At 41.7% G+C, this 23,359-nt stretch overlaps 1 protein-coding gene across 9 annotated transcripts in view; it reads right to left on the bottom strand.

Moving 5' to 3' along the window:
• Positions 1 to 23,359, bottom strand: part of RALGAPA1 (Ral GTPase activating protein catalytic subunit alpha 1) — a 1,007,748-nt gene that overhangs the window by 576,139 nt on the left and 408,250 nt on the right. For all 9 annotated transcript variants that reach the window (XM_053697738.1, XM_053697739.1, XM_053697743.1 and 6 more), the window contains exon 16: positions 12,444 to 12,605. In XM_053697738.1, the coding sequence (XP_053553713.1) occupies positions 12,444 to 12,605 (162 nt within the window). The remainder of the gene's footprint in view (positions 1 to 12,443; positions 12,606 to 23,359) is intronic.

Genomic DNA, 23,359 nt, shown 5'->3' with positions numbered 1-23,359 from the left:
TTAGGGACCGGAAAAACATAAGTATAGGCAGGAACCTCTAGAAATCTGTCCATTTTACACAATTTCTCTGGAACTACAATAGGGTCACAATCATCCAGAGTCGCTAAAACCTCCCTGAGCAATCTGTCTGAGGGAACATATTTCCTAAATCAGAAATCTCTCCCTCAGCCAGCAAATCCCTCACTTCAGAACATTGTGAGGGTACATCGGATATAGCTAATAAAGCGTCAGAGGGCTCAGCATTTGTTCTCACACCAGACCTGCTGCGCTTCCCCTGCAACCCAGGGAGCTTAGATAAAACCTCTGTGAGGGTAGTATTCATAACTGCGGCCATATCTTGCAGGGTGAAAGAATTAGACGCACTAGAAGTACTTGGCGTCGCTTGTGCGGGCGTTAATGGTTGTGACACTTAGGAAGAATTAGATTGCATAACCTGATTCTCTTCGACTGAGAATCATCCTGCGATATACATTTAGTAGCTAAAATATGTTCTTTACAATTTATAGACCTTTCAGTGCACGAGGGACACATTCTAAGTGGAGGTTCCACAATGGCTTCCAAACATATTGAACATTGACTTTCCTCAATGTCAGACATGTTGAACAGGTTAGTAATGACTACAAACAAGCATGAAAACACTTTATTTAGTGGAAAAAAATAATCTTAAAAAACGGTACTGCGCCTTTAAGAAAAAAAAGCATACACATTCTGCAAAACAGCCTAAACATGCACCAAATTTTTCAAAATTTTGTATGTAGACACACTATAGGTAGTTAAGATTGCACCACAAACATTTTTAACTATTAACCCCTTAAATTCCAAACCGGATCGAAAATAGGCCCAGATCCGGAAAAAAAAAACCCTAAGCACCTTGCCACAGCCCTGCTGTGGCCCTACCAGCCCTAAGGGATCGAAATTGTGGGGTAAAAGCTTCGATTTGGCCCAAAACATACACTAGGGCCCTCAGGAGTTAGAGCTTGCTGTTTGCTGACAAACTAACTGCGCATCTGAGGCGCAAAAATAGGCCGCGCCCATCTCACTCGATGTTTCCTCAGCCTTAAAGAACCGCACCAGAGCGGTTATAACTAGCCATGTGGGTTCTAAGACCCGAAAATTAAGCCATGTGTGTCCTAATAAAGTTGCCCAAAAACGTTTATTGCCCACAAAAACGTTAAAGCACTCCCATCCAAAAAAACATTTGCTCACAAACATTTGCCATTGAGTGTCAACCATATATGTAATTGGCCCCATATGCAAGCTAAGTAATGCCCTTCTTTTAGCTCTAGGATTACTGCTTACCTTTACCCTCCTGGGTATAATGTCAGCCTTTCTGAAATACACACTCTCTCCAGAAAAAATGTGACTGGACATACCTCATTGCTGCATAGCATGAAACTGTTCATCACGCTGAAGTTTCCTGTACTCCTCAGCATCTGTGGGAACAGCAATGGACCTTAGTTACAAATGCTAAGATCACCATCCTCCAGGCAGCAGTCTTCATCCATCTGCTGCCTGAGAGTAAATAGTACAAACCGGTACAATTTAAAATAACAAACTCTTGCTTGAAGAAATAAAAAAACTAATATTTTATCACCTCTTTCACTTTACCCTTCCTAGTACTTAGAGTAGGCAAAGAGAATGACTGGGGGGTGGAGCTAAGGGAGGAGCTATATAGACAGCTCTGCTGTGGTGCTCTTTGCCACTTCCTGTAGGGAAGGATAATATCCCACAAGTAAAGGATGAATCCGTGGACTCGTCTTACCTTTCTAGAAGAAAAGGGAATACCTGGTCTATCCCACTCCTTAGTAACAATGTCCAAAATCCTCTTAGGGACCGGAAAAACATTAGTGTAAGTAGGAACCTCTAGATATCTATCCATTTTACGCAATTTCTCTGGTGGAACTACAATAGGGTCACAATCATCCAGAGTAGCTAAAACCTCCCTAAGCAACAGGCGGAGGTGCTCTAGCTTAAATTTAAAAGCCGTCATATCTGAATCTATCTGAGGGAACATCTTTCCTGAATCAGAAATCTCTCCCTCAGACAGCAAATCCCTCACCCCAACTCAGAACATTGTGAGGGTACATCGGAGATGGCTAATAAAGGGTCAGAGGGCTCAGCATTTACTCTCACACCGGACCTACTGTGCTTCCCCTGCAACCCAGGCAGCTTAGATAATACCTCTGTGAGGGTAGTATTCATAACTGCGGCCATATCTTGCAGGGTGAAAGAATTAGAAGCACTAGAAGTACTTGGCGTCGCTTGTGCGGGCGTTAATGGTTGTGACACTTGGGGAGAATTAGATGGCATAACCTGATTCCCTTCTGACTGAGAATCATCCTGCAACATACTTTTATCAGCTAAAATATGTTCTTTGCAATTAATTGCCCTTTCAGTGCATGAGGGACACATTTTAAGTTGGGGTTCCACAATGGCTTCCAAACACATTGAACATTGTCTTTCCTCAATGTCAGACATGTTAAACAGGCTAGTAATGACACAAACAGGCTTGAAAACACTTTATTTAGTGAAAAAATAACAATCTTAAAAAACGGTACTGAGCCTTTAAGAGAAAAAAAAGCATACACGTTCTGCAAAACAGCTTAAAAATAATCAAATTGATTCAATTTTTTGCATGAATATTCAAAATATGCAGCTAAGGAAAGGAACAGTTAACCCTTTACAGTGAAAAACCGGATAATTAATAAGGCCTAAATCCGGAAAACACACCCCCTGCACCTCGCCACAGCCCTGCTGTGGCGCCAACCTGTCCTCAGGGATTGGAAAAACGGGGTTAAAGCTTCGATTTGGCCCAACACTTCCACAAGGGTCCACCGGAGTTGGAGCTTGCTGCTTGCTCTGCAAATACAAGTGCGCAACTGAGGCGCGAAAATAGGTTCCGCCCATCTCACTCAATGTTTTGCAGCCCAAATGAACCGCACCAGAGCGGTTTGAAACTAGCCATGTGGGTTCTTTAACCCAAAAAGGAAGCCAAATGTACCCTCCAATAAAGCCTCAAAAACTTTACTACCAAAAACTTTATCAGCACTCACAGTTCAATAAACGTTTGCCCACAAACATTCAAACTCAGTGTCAACCATTTTTTATGAGCCCCTATATGCAAGCTTAGTAATACCCCTCTTCTCTTAGGATTACTGCTTACCCTTACCCTCATGGGTATTTTGAAATACCACAGTCTCTCCAGAAAAAATGACTGAACATACCTCACTGCTATATAGCATGAAAACGTTCCTCACACTGAAGTTTCTTGTACTCCTCAGCCATTCTGCTCTGGATCTTAGTGACAAATGCTAAGATCATCAGCCTCCAGGCAGAAGTCTTCATCCATCTGTTGCCTGAGAGTAAATTGTACACACTGGTACAATTTAAAATAAAAAATTCTTGCTTGAAGAAAATTAAAACTAACATTTTATCACCTCTTTCACTTTACCCTTCCTAGTACTTAGAGTAGGCAAAGAGAATGACTGGGGGGTGGAGCTAAGGGAGGAGCTATATAGACAGCTCTGCTGTGGTGCTCTTTGCCACTTCCTGTTAGCAGGAGGATAATATCCCACAAGTAAAGGATGAATCTGTGGACTCGTCGTATCTTATAGAAGAAACAGACGCCCCACAGAACAAATACGGGTGGGGAGCTGTGGACTCTTTCCATCTGAAGAAAAGAAAATGATCAGGTAAGCATAATTTATGTTTTTCTTCATAAATGGAAAGAGTCCACAGCTGCATTCATTACTTTTGGGAAAACAATACCCAAGCTATAGAGGACACTGAATGCTAAAAATGGGAGGGTACAAAAGGCGGCCCATTCTGAGGGCACCCAGCCTGAAAACCCTGCGCAGCAAAAATCCCGCTTTGTCCGAAGCCGAGAAACTTTGAAAAAACGGACAATCCACAAAGGATAACAAGCCTTGCTAGAGGCCACAGAAAATAGGCTCGACCGAACCAACACGCCTCCGGGAGACACCATCGTCCAGCAGTCGGTCCCCACAACACACCCCTTACGAGAGAAAGGTATCAACTACTGTAAACTCCCAAAAGGAAGCGAACACATAGAAACCAGACAAGGATACACGGAAAACCCTAAATAGGGTACGACAAGTTCCAAATAAAATAAGGAAAAAACTCCAGGAGCAAGTCAAGCTCACAGAGACCCAAAAAAAAAAAAAAAAACAGCCCTGAGAAACAAGGGGAGAAAATGCCCAGACCCCAAAGAGTACAGAACCACAGATTAGGTCCGGGATCCGAAAAACAGAGAAGAAAACTTCTCCTATAAAAGTGCAAACGTACCCTGATAACAACTAAAGACGAAGTCCTCAAGTCGCAATGAACTCAGAATATCAAGATATGCAGAAACCAACATACGTTCCGCAAACCCAGATAGAAATACCTGCATCAAGCACATGTAATAGTCATACCAGGATGACTCTGTAAACAGAAGGAGTTGCAGAGCAAGTAAAGAGCAGCTGAAGTAGATATGATAAAATACACTTTCCATTAATGGGAATCAATCCTGGAGTTGTCAAAAGACCTAAGCTGATGCTCTAACCATTATACCAGATCAGAGAACCAACCACACCTTCAACTGTGAAACATCCACTAAACAGTGGGCCCATCACAGGTTAGTCAAAGCCACCATGCTACACGCGTAACTTGAAAATGGGGAAGCACCGAAACCTCAAAGAGGCACACCGTACCTCAAACCCAAGGACTAACCCCAGATCCCAGATTCTGCTCCCAACACCAGACCAGCCCAGCTACAGGCAGATCTGACAAGCAGGGGAGCAAAAAGGACCCCAGTCTCCAGCCCAGAAAAAGGATGAAATGGAACAGACCTAAGCCTCCGATAGAGTTCGGGTGCCAAGCCCAATAGGTCCCTCAATTAGGAACTCCCAAGAGAACCTCAGAGATAAATGGAGAAATGCAGTAGATCCCCATGAGATCCAACAAAATACCATGAGAGTCTCAACACGGAGACTGCAATCTCCACAGATGGAACAGAAACCCACTATAGGGTTAAAATACCCATTCCAATCACCTGCCCACAAGACAGGACAGCCTCCTCCCAAGAGAGTATTCTACCTCCTAAAGGAGAAAAAACTACCCCCACAAGGGGGAAAACACAGAGAACAGCAGCGCATAAGCTCTAAACAGCAAGCCGTAGCCAGATGAAAACAAAAACTGAATATAAATCATCCAGCCACCAAGGAGAGCACCCATCATTCAAAGGGCAGGACAGACCAAAAAGGAGCATATTCAAAATCGCACTGATCCTGACCAAGCTGCAAGCAGCTCAACTAACTAGACCATAAGACATAACCAATGTTCCCTGGAAAAACTGGTACGCACTGAACCAGCCACAGTATCATAAGTTTTCGCACATCTGGAAAGATCCAAGACAAAAACTATAGGCCAGGGCCCAGAATGTGTGGAACCAACCACACCCCAAGGAACACAACTACCCTGTCTGTAAACAGACGACACAGGGACTGACCAGACTACTCCGGAAAAACGGAAAACAAGAGTCACTCGAAAAAATTCTCAACTCAAAGAAAGAGAACACCCCTTGCCGGAGTCCAGCACTCCAAAAGGAGCTAGAGCACAACAGAGTTGTTACAAGACTATGGAGTCCAAACAGCGTGCAGAACACCACCAAAACGTCCAGGACCAAGGGAAAAATCAAGGACCAAATCATTCGAAAAGGGAGCAGAACAAGGTTAGGGCAAACACGAGGCCATGCCAGTGTGTCCTTAAACGTCTCCATGAACACCTCAGAGTACGTAACCAGAGGGACTCACCTAAGGAAAAAAAATGCAAAGCATCCCATTCCCGGTAGAAAAACACCTAAGCAAAGCTTGGAGAAGGAGACAACACAGCCTATTGTCCCCGATAGGGAAAAAACAAACTATCAAAACTGGAAAAGGCCACAGGCCCACCCAGAAGGCGGCTAAGCCGCTAAGGATACCGGACAAGTCCGGAAGTCTCAACCCTAAAGAGAACTACCAAAGGAACAAGTCCAAAAAGGACAAGTCCAAAAGCCCCTAAAAGGCAAGACAGCCAGGAACCGGCGACAAGGAGGCCCTAAATCCTCCCAACCTTCACCCACGGGGGAAGGAACACTCTAAGTCCCGACAGACAACAGAAACAACTGAGTGTGACGCAGAGGGACTCCACCGAATCCCAGACCACCAGCCAAAAATGCTAATAAGGACTGAACTCTTAGGTCCTACCAAAATGCTCAGCAGAACTTGTGTTAAAAACAATATAATAATAATAATAATAATAATAATAATAATAATGTGAAGCACTCGGCGCCTTAACCGGATCAGCCAGGCAGAACCGGCACCACGAGTCTGAATAGGCCCCAAGATAGAAGGGTCTGAACCCAAGCAGGACTAGCCTGCAATCAAGGGCCCAAGGCCTCATATATTCACCCCCAAAGGGAGAATAACCATAGATAAGCATAGGGCCAAAACGCGTCCTTTAGAAGAAACAGTGCGATCCAAAGGTTGCGAGTATCTATTCCAGAAATAAAGTTCCCAAAGGAAAAATAAAACAAACATGAGCTGAAATCAATAAACAAACCTCTTAACCGGAGTAAATAAGAAGGCAACCCATAGGTTATTGCCCAATAAGAACAGACGCCCCAACAGTGACCCTGTTCTTCCAAGCTCAGAACTGGAAAGGATACTCAACCAATAAGTTTATAAGACGAATACTGCATCCCCTTATATCTAATACTGAAAGCTATTCGGGGAAGATGACTGAGATTTCTCAGATCCATTAAGGATGGGATCTTCCAACGATGCCAAAGCGTGCCACAATAGAACATGAAGGCACGCCAGCATACCCCGTCGGAGCAAAAGACAACTCCGGCCTCGAAGGTTTACCCTTCTGAAGTCTCAGGGACAGTCATTCCCCCAGAGAGCTGAACAGGCCATCCCATGCCTGAAGAGCCCCGGATAATGGAACACGAACAATATCTTAAGCAACCTTCTGGAAGTTGCAGATGCGCCAGTGCCAAAATTATGGACATGCGACATCGTGCTCGAAACCCCCCGGTGTAAACAAGCTACCTTCCCGAGAAGGATAAGCAAAGTTTGGGTTACCTGCATGCGTAGTAAGGTGTAGTGGAAGGGAACTCGGAGGACAGAAGCCCCAGAGGCGGATGGCTCAGCGGCCCCTTGATTCCTCGATCCCGAGGAATTGAGCACTGTAATACAGCTTTCAGAACATAACTGATAGACTTGAATCATCCGGGGCAACATGCATTCTGCACAAGGAGTAAAATCCTAAACAGAGACATCCATCTCCCCCATATCAGACTCCTCCATAACTAGGATATTGAATATGAAAGAGTGGACTAAAAAATCTAAATGGCACTTGACACCCACAATGGCTGGGGCGCTTACAACTTCCTATGAACCAGACACCAGCAGACCAGAATTTCTCCGTTGCCACACGGTCAGGAATGTGGAAATGGAGCCCAAAAACGTGACCACGCCCGGTCACCAGGTGAATCGTATAGTCCAAAAAAAGCACGCCCGACCGTAAAGTTGCATCACTTTCCCAAAGCCGTTATGTTCCATAAGCCATGAGCCGAAATAACACTACATATAAGCAAGTTGAATCATATAACAAACATGATTAAAAAAAAACCCCTGATCAATAAACCCCCTTAGGAGATATTAACCCTTGATTTCAAGATACAAAAGGCGCCTCACTGAGACCCTGTGTTATAAGTTAGTCCCGCAAGGTGGTAGCCCCTTGGGAAAAAAAACTCTGTAATACAGTACATTTCATAAAGAATGTAAAATGAAACGATCTTACCGGAATCTTCGCCATGGAACAGGAACACAGCCCTTCAAGTGTTACAGATAGTAGCATCGCTTCTGCCATGGACTTGAGAGAAGAAGCAGGCAGCAAAACTCTTCAACGCTGATTGCTTGTGGAGCTGTTAATATGAGTCGGGATGGTTTCGCAGGAAGACTCTCCCTGCATCTCCGGACTCTAACTTTCATCCATGCTTTCACTAAAAGGCTGTTGGACTACTTAAAACTCCAGTCCTATGTTGAAGAGTACTACCCTCCATAAGAGACTAATCTAAAACTTCTGACACTTCTCTGCCAACCTCCTGGGACGAAAGGCAAAGAATGACTGGGGGATGAGGGAAGTGGGAGGGGTATTTAAAGGGACAGTCTAGGACAAAATAAACTTTTATGATTCGGATAGAGCATGTAATTTTAAACAATTTTCCAATTTACTTTTATCACCAATTTTGCTTTGTTCTCTTGGTATTCTTAGTTGAAAGCTTAACCTGGGAGGTTCATATGCTAATTTCTTAGACCTTGAAGGCCACGTCTTTTCAGGATGCATTTTAACAGTTTTTCACCACTAGAGGGTGTTAGTTCACATATTTCATATAGATAACACTGTGCTTGTGCACGTGAAGTAATCTGGGAGCAGGAACTAATTGGCTAAACTGCAAGTCTGTCAAAAGAACTGAAATAAAGGGGCAGTTTGCAGAGGCTTAGATACAAGATAATCACAGAGGTTAAAAGTATATTAATGTAACTGTGTTGGTTATGCAAAACTGGGGAATGGGCAATAAAGGTATTATCTATCTTTTAAAACAATAAAAATACTGGTGTAGACTTTCCCTTTAAGCCTTTGACTGGGGTGTCTTTGCCAACTCCTGGTGGCCAAGTTTCTGAATTCCCAAAAGTAATTAATGCAGCTGTGGACTCTTTCCATTTATGAATAAAAAGGTAAAAAGGAGTTCAGGAGACTCAGTTTATTGGGTAGATTTAGCTGCTCCATTATAGCATATGGCAAAGCAATGCAATAAACACTAAAAAACCCCTGAAAAAGCTCTTGAGGAATGGAAACCACTTACCCCCTACTAAGTAGCGTTTACAAAATAGAGACACAGGTACAATGCGGGCTAAGCCAAAACTGCAAAACAAAGCAGAAGAAATTAAATCTGAGGACCGAAAATGCTGGGGGGGAAGACAACTAAAAAAAGGGGATTTTGCACTCCAAAACCCTGATGCGTGCATAACTGAACGAACGTGCGCAAACCCGACGTACATAACTTGACATGCTCGTTTTCCCCCATACACATCAATGAAGAAAATGTGCTAACTGAACGAACGTGCGCAAACCCGACGTACATAACTTGACATGCTCGTTTTCCCCCATACACATCAATGAAGAAAATGTGCTAGAAAAATCCTACACCTGCGGTTGCGTAATGGCGATCACTATAACGCAATCCCTATTGATGTAACCTAACACAAACCCCTAGTCTAAATACCCCTAATCCGCCTCCCCCAACATCGGCAACACTAAATAAAGATATTAAACCCTAATCCGCCACCCCCAGCATTGGCGACAATAAATAAAATATATTAAACCCTAAACCGCAGTCATGGGGAACGATGTGTAGACTCCTCTTCGTGCGATTTCTGCCGCACACTGAAGCTTGAATGCAAGGTACCCGTTTTATATTGGGTACCTTGCTTTCCTATTGGCTGAAAATTTTTAATCAGCCAATAAGATGAGAGCTGCTTAAATTATATTGGCTGATTTGAACAGCCAATAGGATTTAATCAGCTCTCATCTATTGGCTGATTTAAATATTTCAGCCAATTGGAATGCAAGGTACCCAATATAAAACAGGCACTTTGCATTCAAGCTTCAGTGTGCGGCGGAGATCGCATGAAGAGGACCCTATACATCACTCCCCATGATGGCGGTTTAGGGGTTAATAGCTTTATGTGCGACGACGTAGAACGCATGAAGAGGAGCCTCCATGTCGTTCCCAATGACTGCCGCCGACAGCTGCGCCTCAAAAGCTCTGCGACCCTTGAATGAAGATGGTTCAGTGACACTGGGATGAAGACTGAAGATGGAGCCGCCTGAAAGAAAACCTTCACCGCTGGACTTCAGAAATGGAAAATACCTATTTCGGGGTTAGTGTTAGTTTTTTTTTTTTGTTAATGGGCAGCAAAAGAGCGCAATACCCATACAAATGCCCCTTTAGGGCCAATGGGTAGCTTAGGTTTATTTTAGTTAGGTCTTTTTTATTTTGGGGGTTTGGGTGGGTGGTGGGTTATTAGGGGGGACTGTGTAATTTATTTTTTTATTTTTTTTCAAAAAAGAGCTGACTGCTTAAGGGCAATGCCCTAAAAGGCCTTTTTATTATTTTGGATAATTTTGTTATTTTTTGTAATCTTAGTTTTTTTTCCGTAATATTATGATTTTTAAATTTTTTTAGTAATCTTAGGGGGGGGGGGGTTTCGTAGTATTATGATTTTTTTAATTTTGCAATTTAGTTTTCTTTTATTTTTGGTATATTTTATTTTGTTAAAATAGTAATGTTAGGTTTATTTATAGTTTAGGCTAAGTTTATTTTTAAAAGTTTTTATTTATTTGAAGGTAGTTATATTGTAACTAATTTAAAGTTAGGGGGATGTAAGGTTTAAGGGTTAATAGCTTAATTGTGTCCCAATGTGGGGGGCCGGCGGCTTAGGGGTTAATAGGTTTATTTTTGTATTAGAGATGTGGGGGCCAGCAGTTTAGGGGTTAATAGGTTTATTTTAGTATTAGCGATGCGGGGTGATGGCGGTTTAGGGGGTTAATACTTTAATTTAGGTAGTCACGATGCAGGGGGCAGCAGATTAGGGGTTAATACTTTATTTTAGTGTTGGCGATGTTCGGGCGGCAGACTAGGGGTTAATAGGTTTATTATAGTATTTGTGATGTAGGTGGCAGATTAGGGGTTAATAGGTAGTTTATGGGTGTTAGTGTACTTTGTAACATTTTTGTGAAACATTTTTGATTGCAAAATCCATAACTTTGCAATCAACTTTGATAACTTTGATAGCGGAATGGATTGTGGTGGTATAAGCTATAACAGTCAGGCATAATAGCCTGACCAAACAACTTGTAATACGGGTGAGCTGAAAATTCCACACTCAAAAGCGATATTTTGAGTGCGGGATGGAGAGTTGCGGTACAGGCTAAAACGCTAGCAGTATAGCCGTACCGCTGCCACTTGTAATACGGGTGACCTTCCATTCTGTGCGCAAAGGACAATTTTTCAGCGGTATAGGCGTAGCGCAAAACTTGTAATTTAGGTGTAAGTGCGACAAAAATGCAGATGTGCACAAAACACCAAGGGAATAGTGAAAAGGAACAGCCCCAGGGCCATATATATTAGCAATGTATATGTTTAGGTATAAATAATTATAAAAAGTGCTCAAAACATAGCTAAATCAGTGTTAAAATGTTAATACAAAGATACTTACCAATAGACACTGGTCCACTAGCAAACAAGCAGCAGACAGCCAAACCAGTACTGAAACATATCAGCAGAGGTCATGGAATAGGAGTATATTGTAGATCCATAAAGGGAGTCAAAAGACAAGTCCCTGCGACCAATTATAGAGGGTTTATGAAAAATTTCCCATGAGGAGAAAAAAGAATCACAAACCACACCCCATATACAACCCTCTGACAAGCACTGCACTCTGAGGGGAAAACGGGCCTCAATATAGACTGAAAACCCCTCTCTCTGAAGAATTAAATACACATCTTCAATATCTCCAGCGGAGGCAAAGTAAAGACTGAGGTATGTGTGAGGGGTTTTATAGAGCTCTTGGGGTTTGGGAATCTTTGCCTCCTCCTAGTGGTATAGAAGAGTAATTCCCAAGAGTAAAGGATCGTGGAATCTCACCACCTGTATGAAAGAAAAGTTATTCTCTCTGCAGGCTTATAAAAGGGTGCTTCTATATATGAGCATTCAGCTTTGCACCCTTTCTACTTGTATATGCGTCTTGTTTTCTAATTACATATGATCTCATGCTTACCACAAATATGCTTAACAATTAAACATTAATTAATTTTTAGCAAAAACTTGGATTTCTCTTCCTTTTTTAATATACATATGCTTTAGAAACACACACCACAGAACATTGTAGGTCCCAAGCGGAAACTGCTTCTGATCCAATCAGCAGAGTTAGTCACACAACTCAGCAGTGAATCAGCATTGCTCTGCGGGTACCAAGCTTCTGTGTGGGTTAAACACATAGTAGTACAGGGGTGTTAAACTTAAAAGATATGCTATAACCAATGATGGCCATTTAAGTACTTCCAACATAGTTTTATGTGTTTAGAAAAAAATGCTTTAACACTGAAATTGGCACCTCCTAAATACTAAAGGCTAAAGCAATAGAAAACACCTTTTGCTTGCTAGTCACAGCATGTTTTCATGTAATTTATATATTCTTAGGAATTACAGTGGCTAACAAAATAACTTATTTTTCTATGACGTATAACAACCATCAGATTATTATTTTTTTAAAAATGTGCAATTTACGAAAAGATGTAATGGAAAAGGTGACAAGGCTATATTATTTAAGTACCAATTGTTTTTTGGCGCACAATGCTTCGGGCTTTCTCAGTACCAGGGGATCCAGTGGTGGTAGCACTACGCTGTCGCATTGGAGCTTGACCTGGCTGTTCTCTGCTCCAGCCACGGGTAAATGATTTATCTACAGAAACCTTCTGGAAATCATTGTTACATCCTGTATGCAAAGAGGAACATAAGGATAAGAAAGTTAATTTTATTAATGCGCAAAAGCAAATGCTCAGCAATATTAAAAATATTCATGAGTGTGAGAAAAACATAAATTATGCTTACAGATAATTTCCTTTCTTTCTGTACAGGGAGAGTACACCGATGCATTCCTTACTTGTGGGAAATACTGAACCTGGCCACCAGGAGGAGGCAAAGACACACCAGCCAAAGGCTTAAATGCCTCCCCCACTTCCCTCATCCCCCAGTCATTCTGCGGAGGGAACAAGGAACAGTAGGAGAAATATCATGGTGAAAATGTGCCAGAAGAACAAGTTAAAATTTAGGGCCGCCCATCTGAGAACACGGGCGGCGGGAGCTATTGACTCCCTGTAAAGAAGGAAAGGAAATTATCTGGTAAGCATAATTTATGTTTTCCTACTTAATACAGGGAGAGTACACAGCTGCATTCCTTACTTGGGGGAAATTATACCCAAGCTCCAGAGGACACTGAATGCTAACGGGAGGGCAAAAAGGAGAGGCGGCCCCCATCTGAGGGCACCACAGCATGCAAAACCCTTTCTCCCGAAGGCTGCTTCAACAGAAGCAAAAACACGTTAAAAATATTGGAAAAGAATGTAAGATCGACCAGGAAGCCGCCCTGCAAATCTGAACCGCAGAGGCCTCCTTTTAGAAGATCCAAGAGGACTTTACTGCTCTCGTAGAATGAGCCCTAGCTCATGCCAAGCGGATGATACTCCTCAACTAAAGGATAAGGAAGTCAAAGATGCCTTCTGACCCTTACAATTCCAAGACAGAGAAAAGACAGAGAACAAACGGAGAGAAAAAACTAAAAATAATCTGTCTATTCCTATGCAGCCTGAAGATAGAACTTCAAGGCACGAATCCATATTGTGTAGGAAACTTTTATTCGAGAAGAAGGAATATAATATAAGAAAGAAACCACAATTTTTTGATTAAGTTGCGATTTGTCCTAAGAAGAAATCCTCACTAGGTTCGTAGAACAGCCTTATTATCGTGAAACATCAGATAAGGAGGTCGCATTGCAAGACTGTAACCTCATAGACTTCTGCACCCAGAAGCAATATTTAGACGGAAAGATATCTTCCAAGATAACAACTTAATGTCAACCTCATGCATAGGTTCAAAAGTAGTCCGATGCAAAACAATAAGAACAAGATCTAAGCTCCAAGGAGGAGCATCAGATCGACACACCGGCCTGATCGTAGTCAGAGCCCTAACAAAAACTGTGCGTCCGGAAGCTCAACGAGTCTCTTGTGCAGTGAAAACAGACAGGGCCAAAACTATCCAAACAAGGAACTAGATAAAAGGCCCTTCTCCAGACCATCCTGGAGGAAGTAAAGAATCCTGGCAGACTTGAATAGTGTACCAGGACAAACTACGCTCTTCACAGAAGAAGGAGGTCCTCCACACCTTATGATAGACGACGAGGAACTGGCTTACATGCTTGAAGGAGAGGACCATAAACTTTTAGAAAACCCTCTCTTGGCTAAGACTAAGCAGTCCGCCACAGAGAATTAAGATTTGATGAAGCAAAGGGAGAACAAAAGATATACAATATGGATTGATACTTCTCTTTAATGGTGGAACCGCAGCCTTCCCACAGTCTCTCCCAAAGCCTGTATAGATAGATGAATTGTGTAGAAAAGGAGGCACAGGTTCACTTTTGATCCACTTCTGCATATTCGGCTTCCTTTAAAATTTGTCTGGAAAAGTGTACTCCTAGTTGAAATCAAAGGGTTGTGCTGAGATATAGTGTCAAAACACCACATAATGGTGTGTATATACTCGCAGCATATATTTCCAATAACCGGCTCCTAGTAAGTGCAAAGAAGAACTTCACAGGTTTTCTCTTAAAAACTGTTTTAATTTTCCCCAACGCATTTCAACGGACCCAGCCGTCTTTCTCAAGAGCATTTACAAACCAAGCATACCTTTCCGCTACACAGGCGGTATTTAAATACATGATCAATGACGCTACCCATTACCCCATTGGTGGAGGCCGGATTTACACTCGTTAAAAGCAGAAATGGAAAAATTGATTGAACCTCCAAGGCACCGCTAATGCATCCATTAGCTCCGCCTGAGGATTCCTGGACCACGACCCATCTGTGGGTAACTGGGTATTGAGACGGGACGTCCTGTGACTTTCATCCGGCGTCCCCTTCCAGTTCCATATCCTGGGATGGAGACCTTATCCCCAGATAAAGGGAATGTCTGTAAAGAACATCCGTCCCGGATTACCACACCCGGAGAGTGGATCGCTGACAGCGAGCAGTCAAACCTGAGATACTACCCTCTTTGAAAGACCTGACTAGAATCTATAAACTGGGACTAACCCAGTAGTCTAAACCCTCAGAGCAAAAAGATTGCCTGAAGATCCATAAAGTTAATCGGGAGGGAAACCTCCTGAGTCCATGGGCCCCATGTCCTCTTGGCACGCCCTCACCATCCTGACGGATTTGTGACCGAAGTCAAAACTGCCCCGGATGATTTAAGAAAGATGTCCCCCAGGACAAGGCAATCTGGACAAAAACTCTAGTCCAGGTAAATCTGGTAAGACAGATTCGAAACAGCGCCGCTCCACTGCCACAGCATACAACAAGCCTCGGCAGAGATGAGACCTGGTAAACTGAATAAAGTGCAGGATGGACCCCATGACAAATCATCACCACCTAACACAGGAAGGAGGTCTGGAGGGCACGACCTTATGAAGCTAATTCATAACTAAGTCTGATAGAAATGTCCTCATGTCCATGAAGACTTAAATAGCATCCAGAAAACCACCCTGGTGCCTACACCAGAGAACTCTGGTCTAGATATTCTTCCATCCCTGAGGATCGAGGAAGACAGATGAAATTCCCTAAAGGTCTTCTATCAGACGAGACGATAGGGATTGAACCAGAATCGTCTAGACATGGGAAGCTACCTCTAGACCTGGATTCTGGGAAATGCCAAAAGAAACCCTAGAGTCCTAAAAGGCTCTAGAAGCAGTAGCAAGACCCAGCCGGAAGGAGCAATGTACTGGAAGAGTTGGTCCAGAAACGTCAACCTTAGGAACCAGAAATGTTTCCTGAGGAGGAATGTCAGACAAGACAAGATAGTCAGTCCCCAGCGTGATCCAAGAAAGGACCAGGAACTGGCCCCTCCTACCAACCTAGGTTAGGCGGGCCTCTGCTCTGCTTGGACTTACTCCATGACTGAGTCGGCTACCAAAACACTTGGATTGTTCAGACTTAGCGGAGGTCTCAGACGCTGGCTTTAACTGCACTAAAAGAATAAGAGAAAGAAATTTGTCTCTCAGATTCGCTCTCTCATCAAACGGTAAAACCACAGAATAGCGGAACCAAATTAAATCCTTTTCTCAAGCATATTCAGAAGTCATATCTGTCAGAGCGATTCAAGGCCTGAACAGAAAAAACCTGAAGTCCTAGCTTTGGGGCTAGTAATCTGCGAAAGTCCCAAATAAAAGAATTATAAGCATTAATTCCTTCTAGAAAATATTGAGGAAACCTTCACCTCGAAACGAGACAGAGATGCTTCAATAGGAAGTCTCCAGAAACTGCGACAATCTAAGTCATCAGTACATAAATATCCCTCGTGATGAAACATCTTCATAAAAAGAGTTTCCTCTTATAACCAAGAGCTCTAAGAATAAACTATCCTTAAACGGTATAGTAAAACAATAGGCAAGCGCACAAAAGTGTTAGTGAAGTAGGGATGGCAACGCACAACCCCCTATAGAGCCCGGAAAAAAGGGAATAGATGAAAGGGAAGAGGATCTCCATCCTTCCCCACCAGCCTTAATCAAATTCGCCATCTGATTTAGTGCTCTGAGATTCGACTGGCAGATCAGTACTAGGGATCTTTAATATCGCCAAAACTTCTCTTAGAAGCGAGCGCAGGCATGCAAATCTAAATCTAAAAGCAAAATCTTCCTCTTCCAGAGGAATAGCAGCAGGCTCCGACCCAGAAGGTCCGAACTCTGAAGCCTCAGAGAGAACTGCATCCTCAGATGGCTGATCGGATACAACCGTCAATTTACATGATGCTCCCTGGGCAGGAGTGCATGGATTAACCCTTTGTTTGCGCGTAACAGTATGAGGCAAAGTGGCTAAGGCCGCAGACATCGCCATACGGAACTGCGCAGTAACATCTGGTGGAAAAAGGCTCCCTCCAGGTGGAGGATTAGTGGTGCAAGGGGAAGCTGCATGTATAGGATCAGAAGAATGTAGGGGACACACCTCACGGAACGAAGAGTCCTCACAGGCAAAAGGCTCAGTGGCATCTAACATCTCAACATTGGTTAATGAAAACACCTTGTTGCAGCATATGGAACATAATTGAGAGGGCTGGACCACCCGGGCCTTCTCACAATATACACAGGTATCGAATTCTATCGTAGAGGGATCCCCCTCTAAAAATCAGAATCCTCCATAACTAGGTAACGTTATTTATATCAAAGAAACAACCGGCACCTATGCCCCCAATGGCTGAGGCATTCACCACCTCCTATGACCCAGACAGTATAGAAAATCGCTCCTCTCCGTAGTCACTCGGTCAGGACTAGGAAATGGAAACCGTGACCACTCCCGGTCACACAGTGTGCAATGCAGGACTGCCCCTGCTAAAGGAAAAGCGCTAAGCTTAATAAAACTGTGCAGCTCTCAAAGTAAAAGAGCAACCCATATGTTCTATATCAGCCTATGAGCCCAAAACATCTCACACATATAAAGCAGCATAAATCACAAACAAATATGATTACCACCCTACTGTTCAACAATCCCCCCTCAGGAGATTGTAACCCTTGATTCCATAAAGATAAATGAGTCCCACTGAGACCCTGTCTTCTAGCGTTAACATATGTGTAAAAATTCCTTAAAGTGTGACAGACTGAAGCATCGCTTCTGACATGGACTTGAGTTATGAAAAGCAGGCAGCAAAACTCGTCAACGCTGATTGCTTAGGAGCTGTTAATATGAGTCTGGATGGTTTCACAGAAAGACTATCCCTGCATCTCCAGACTCTAACTTTCATCAATGCTCTCACTGAGAGGTTGACAAGACTACTTAACACTCCAGTCCCATATCGAAGGGTAGATACTCTTCCTAAGGAACTCCTCCGAAATCTTCTGACACTTCTCTGCCAACATCCTGTAATGAAAGGCAAAGACTAGGGATGAGGGAAGTGGGGGAGGTATTTAAGCCTTTGGCTGTGGTGTCTTTGCCTCCTCCTGGTGGCCAGGTTCAGTATTTCCCACAAAAAAGGAATGAAGCTGTGGACTCTCCCTGTATTAAGAAGGAAATATAAATCATACAACCTTATCTACTGTAAACCAAGTATATTCATTACAAACTCTTGTTTACTGCATTATATTAGATCATTGCATGCATTAGCAATTTACCTTAGGTACAATAGAACATTATTTTTAATAAATATAAAAAAACAATGTTTTGAGATGTTCTTTTTCGTAGATGGTGGGAAGCATGCTAAAAAAAAACAAATTCTGTCTGCAATTTGAAGCTGCTGTTTTAGTTTTCTTGTGCCAGTTGAGGACTCTTTACTTTATGCCTTTATTCTCTTAAAGTGATAGCACACTTTCCCCTTTGTATAAACAGATCCAGAATATTAGCTATATTTAAGATGGAGTTTAATTAATTAGCTGTAACGAACATGCGCTTTAAAAACCTTTTTAATGTAGCGCTATAATTCAAAATATGCCGCACTCCAGCTGCTCACTTCACAACAATTTTTTTTCCATTTTTTTGTGAGCAACTGGTTTAAACTGATTTACAATTAGCACTCTAGCTACAAAAATTTTTTGTTAAAGTTCCACATGGCTAGAGCGCTTATTGGAGAACAGTTCAAACCTCTAGCTACATTAAAAAGTAAGTTATAGCGCATCTTCATTACAGCTGAAGAATTAAACTCCATCTAAAATATTACTAACATTCCGGATCTGTTTATACATAGGGGAAAGTTTACCATCACTTTAACTCTCTATCAAACGATGTTATCAAACAAAATGATGCCTCTAGACTCTAAGGGGTCGATCCGATATAAAGCGTCGCCCGCAAAAGCCGGCGACGCCAATATTTACGCTGATTTGGTATCCTATATACGGCGTAACCTAGAAGTTACGCGCGTATATTTCTGCCTTCGCCCGTAGTTTTTTGGGCCATAGGCAGGTATACCAAACCAGCGCAGTTTGGTATCCAATATGCAGCATAAGGACTTACGTGGCGAAAATGGAGAAAACTTACTCCATTTTCACCTCGCCACAAAAAGCAGCCGTAAGAAGCCTTACGCTGAGTATTGGAGCCCCGTAACTCCCTAAACTGGCTGCTAAAATAAACCTAACACCTAACGCATGCGCAATGTCTATCTCCCTGTCAACCGCAATCCACCCCCCCCCCCCGAAATCCCTAATAAAGTTATTACCCCCTAAACCGCCGCTCCCTGACCCCGCCGCCATCTACATAAACTAACCCCCTACTGTGAGCCCCTAAAACCGCCGCCATCTACCTTATCTATCCCCTAATTAGAACCCCTTACACCGCTGTCATCTACCTTATCTATCCCGTAATCTGACCCCTTACACCGCCGCCACCTATATAAAAATTATTAACCCCTAATTTAATCTACCTACCCCGCCGCCAGCTATGTTATCTATATTAACCCTAAGTATATTATAGTTAATATAGTTATTACATTATATATATTAACTATATTAACCCTAATTATATTAGGGTTAATATAGTTAATATAGTTACTATAGTATTTATATTAACTATATTAACTCTATCTAACCCTAACACCCCTAACTAAATTTTTATAAAATTAATCTAATTCATTTATAAACTAAAATATTCCTATTTAAATCTAAATACTTACCTATAAAATAAACCCTAAGATAGCTACAATATAATTAATAATTACATTGTAGCTATGTTAGGGTTAATATTTATTTTACAGGTAAATTGTTAATTATTTTAACTAGGTATAATAGATATTAAATATGACATCGCCGGAGGAAGAATTCTTCTTTGCCGCTTGGAGGATGACATCGCCGGAGGAAGAATTCTTCTTTGCCGCTTGGAGGAAGACATCGCCCGGATCGGATCAGGAGTTCGGCCCGGTGTGGTGAAGACAAGGTAGGGAGATCTTCAGGGGGGTAGTGTTAGGCTTTTTTAAGGGGGGTTTGGGTGGTTTTAGAATAGGGGTATGTGGGTGGTGGGTTGTAATGGGGGGGGGGGATTGTATTTGTTGTATGCAAAAGAGCTGAATTCTTTGGGGCATGCCCCACAAAAGGCCCTTTTAAGGGCTGGTAAGGTAAAGAGCTTTGAAATTTGTTTAATTTAGAATAGGGCAGGGAATTTTTTTTATTTTGGGGGTTTATTATTTTATTAGGGGGCTTAGAATAGGTGTAATTAGCTTAAAAATCTTGTAATCTTTTTTTTATTTTTTGTAATTTAGTGTTTGTTTTTTAAATTTAGTTTAGTTAATTTAATTGTATTTTTAGATAGATGTTTGTAGTTTATTAAATTTATTGATAGTGTAGGTGTATTTGTAACTTAGGTTAGGATTTATTTTACAGGTAATTGGGTAATTATTTTAACTAGGTAGATATTAAATAGTTAATAACTATTTAATATCTATTATACCTAGTTAAAATAATTAACAATTTACCTGTAAAATAAATATTAACCCTAACATAGCTACAATGTAATTATTAATTATATTGTAGCTATCTTAGGGTTTATTTTATAGGTAAGTATTTAGATTTAAATAGGAATATTTTAGTTTATAAATGAATTAGATTAATTTAATATAAATTTAGTTAGGGTTAGATAGAGTTAATATAGTTAATATAAATACTATAGTAACTATATTAACCCTAATATAATTAGGGTTAATATAGTTAATATATATAATGTAATACCTATATTAACTATAATATACTTAGGGTTAATATAGATAATATAGCTGGCGGCGGGGTAGGTAGATTAAATTAGGGGTTAATCATTTTAATAGAGATGGCGGCGGTGTAAGGGGCTTACATTAGGGGTTAATCATTTTAATAGAGATGGCGGCGGTGTAAGGGGCTTACATTAGGGGTTAATAATTTTAATATAGCTGGCGGCGGGGTACGGGAGCGGCGGTTTAGGGGTTAATAGCTTTTTTATTGTTAGGCTAGTGAGGGGGGATAGCGGATAGAGGGTTAGACAGTGCGGGCTATGTTAGGGAGGCGTGTTAGACAGTGCGGGCTATGTTAGGGAGGTGTGTTAGACAGTGCGGGTGTTTTAAACTTTAGTCAGGTTTTATAGGCGCCGGCAGATTCTAACGTGCCGCAAGTCACTGGCGACGCCAGAAATTTGTACTTGTGCAGATTTCTGGACATCGCTGGTTTGTGAGACTTACGGCACGTTAGCATCTGACGGCGACTTATATGGGATGGCTCGAGTTGCGAGCTGAAACTGCGGGCGACGCCGGTTCCCTCGCTTGCGCCGCAAACTGCGATCTATATCGGATCGCGCCCTAAGTATAGAGAAATTGATATATAAATAATATGGTTTTTATAAAAAAAAAAACACTGTTCCCTCAGATGTGTGCACGCTTACCTAATTTTCTGACAGCGTAAAAGTTTTTGAAATGTGCATACCTAATTAGGGACCCAGTAAGGAATTCCCCATTGTCCTCCGTACAGTGCCAGCGCTTCAATATAGTAGCTGTTTTAGAACATCCCTGCAGGGGGCGCACAGCTGAGTATCATTTTTATTCTATTCTTGTACTCCTGGTCTTTGCTCTTAGTGAGTTTTTTTGCAGCTAGAAACTATTTCACATTTAGAAAGCGCTATTTGAAAGCATACAGATGACAGATGAGGGACAAGAAAAACTGCAAGCAGGTATCTGTAAGTAGTATGGCAATACTGCAAATGAAAGCTGCCACATGCATTGAAGATAGAAGCGTGGAACGAAAAGGATACATATGTATATTCACAGGCAATAGGAGGCAAATGCGCAATGCAAATGTCATTGTACTGTATTAGTGGCATGTGCTCCCTCCAATCAGTGATTGTCATAATGACAACAACCATTAGCTAATTGCGCAAGCTCTAAGGAGTATATGGGCCGACCTTGCCTCACCAACACCAGCTACTACTGCACAATTTAGTAAAACTTAAAAGAGGGAGCGGGAACTTGACTGTGAATGTGATCTGTCTCTAGCTCAATATCACAGTAAGTAAAATGGGTTATTATGAGCAGGATAATCTAGTCTTGGTCCTCATCAAGAAGGCTTTGAGAGGTGGTCCGTGGGGAAAAACCTACATCTGTCATACAAACATTACAGCTGTGCTGCCTGTGTCAGTGTCACTCTCCTGCTCATTTTCTCTGCATAACAAATCATTGGTAAATTTCTTTAGGTGAATCATCTGTATTTAGACGAATAATAAAAAAAAATTATGTTTTTTTTAAATAGCAGTTGATTAAAATAGTTATCATGTTAAAAAGATTGCATATTCACCTCATGCAAACCATATGTATTCTTCTATAATGATTGGTGCCAGTGAAACTAATTTGTACTATATGGAACATTTGCAGGAACGTTTTGATATGGACTATGAGGCATCTGCTGATTTTACTGTTCAGACAGCCAGAGCAAAATGCATTTAGATGGACTTGCAATAACATAATAATGAAAGTAATTGAATCATTCTGAGATGATGTCTAAATATGATGTTCTCTGTTACTATCATTTGATTTATCTTAAAAAATAATTTCTAGAGAATCCGCATCCATGAGAGCCATAGGTTCAACAAAATACTATATCAGCATTGATAGTTATTGCATATTTTATTCCTACAAAGCTTTGTCTATGAGATACACATGATATTTGTATCAACCATGGATAACTTGAAAACTACTGAACTATTGCACAGTTTATGAATGAAAGTTTTTTTATATTAAAGGGACAAAAACATAATTTATGCTTACCTGATAAATTTATTTCTCTTGTGATGTATCGAGTCCACGGATTCATCCTTACTTGTGGGATATTCTCCTCCCCTACAGGAAGTGGCAAAGAGAGCACCCACAGCAGAGCTGCCTATATAGCTCCCCCCTTAGCTCCACCCCCCAGTCATTCGACCGAAGGCTAGGAAGAAAAAGGAGAAACCATAGGGTGCAGTGGTGACTGAAAGTTTAAAAATAAAAATATATATGCCTGTCTTAAAAAACAGGGCGGGCCGTGGACTCGATACATCACAAGAGAAATAAATTTATCAGGTAAGCATAAATTATGTTTTCTCTTGTAAGATGTATCGAGTCCACGGAATCATCCTTACTTGTGGGATACCAATACCAAAGCTTTAGGACACGGATGAAGGGAGGGACAAGACAGGGACCTTAAACGGAAGGCACCACTGCTTGTAGAACCTTTCTCCCAAAAATAGCCTCCGAAGAAGCAAAAGTATTGAATTTGGAAAATTTGGAAAAAGTATGAAGCGAAGACCAAGTCGCCGCATTACAAATCTGTTCCACAGAAGCCTCATTTTTAAAGCCCATGTGGAAGCCACAGCTCTAGTAGAATGAGCAGTAATCCTTTGAGGAGGCTGCCGTCCAGCAGTCTCATAGGCCAAACGGATGATGCTTTTCAGCCAAAAGGAAAGAGAGGTAGCCGTAGCCCTTTGACCTCTCCGTTTACCAGAATAAACAACAAAC

Source organism: Bombina bombina, chromosome 1 (assembly GCF_027579735.1).
Source record: "Bombina bombina isolate aBomBom1 chromosome 1, aBomBom1.pri, whole genome shotgun sequence".
NCBI lineage: Eukaryota > Metazoa > Chordata > Amphibia > Anura > Bombinatoridae > Bombina > Bombina bombina.
Note: the sequence above shows the minus strand (reverse complement) of the source record. Positions and strands in the feature narration are given on the sequence as shown.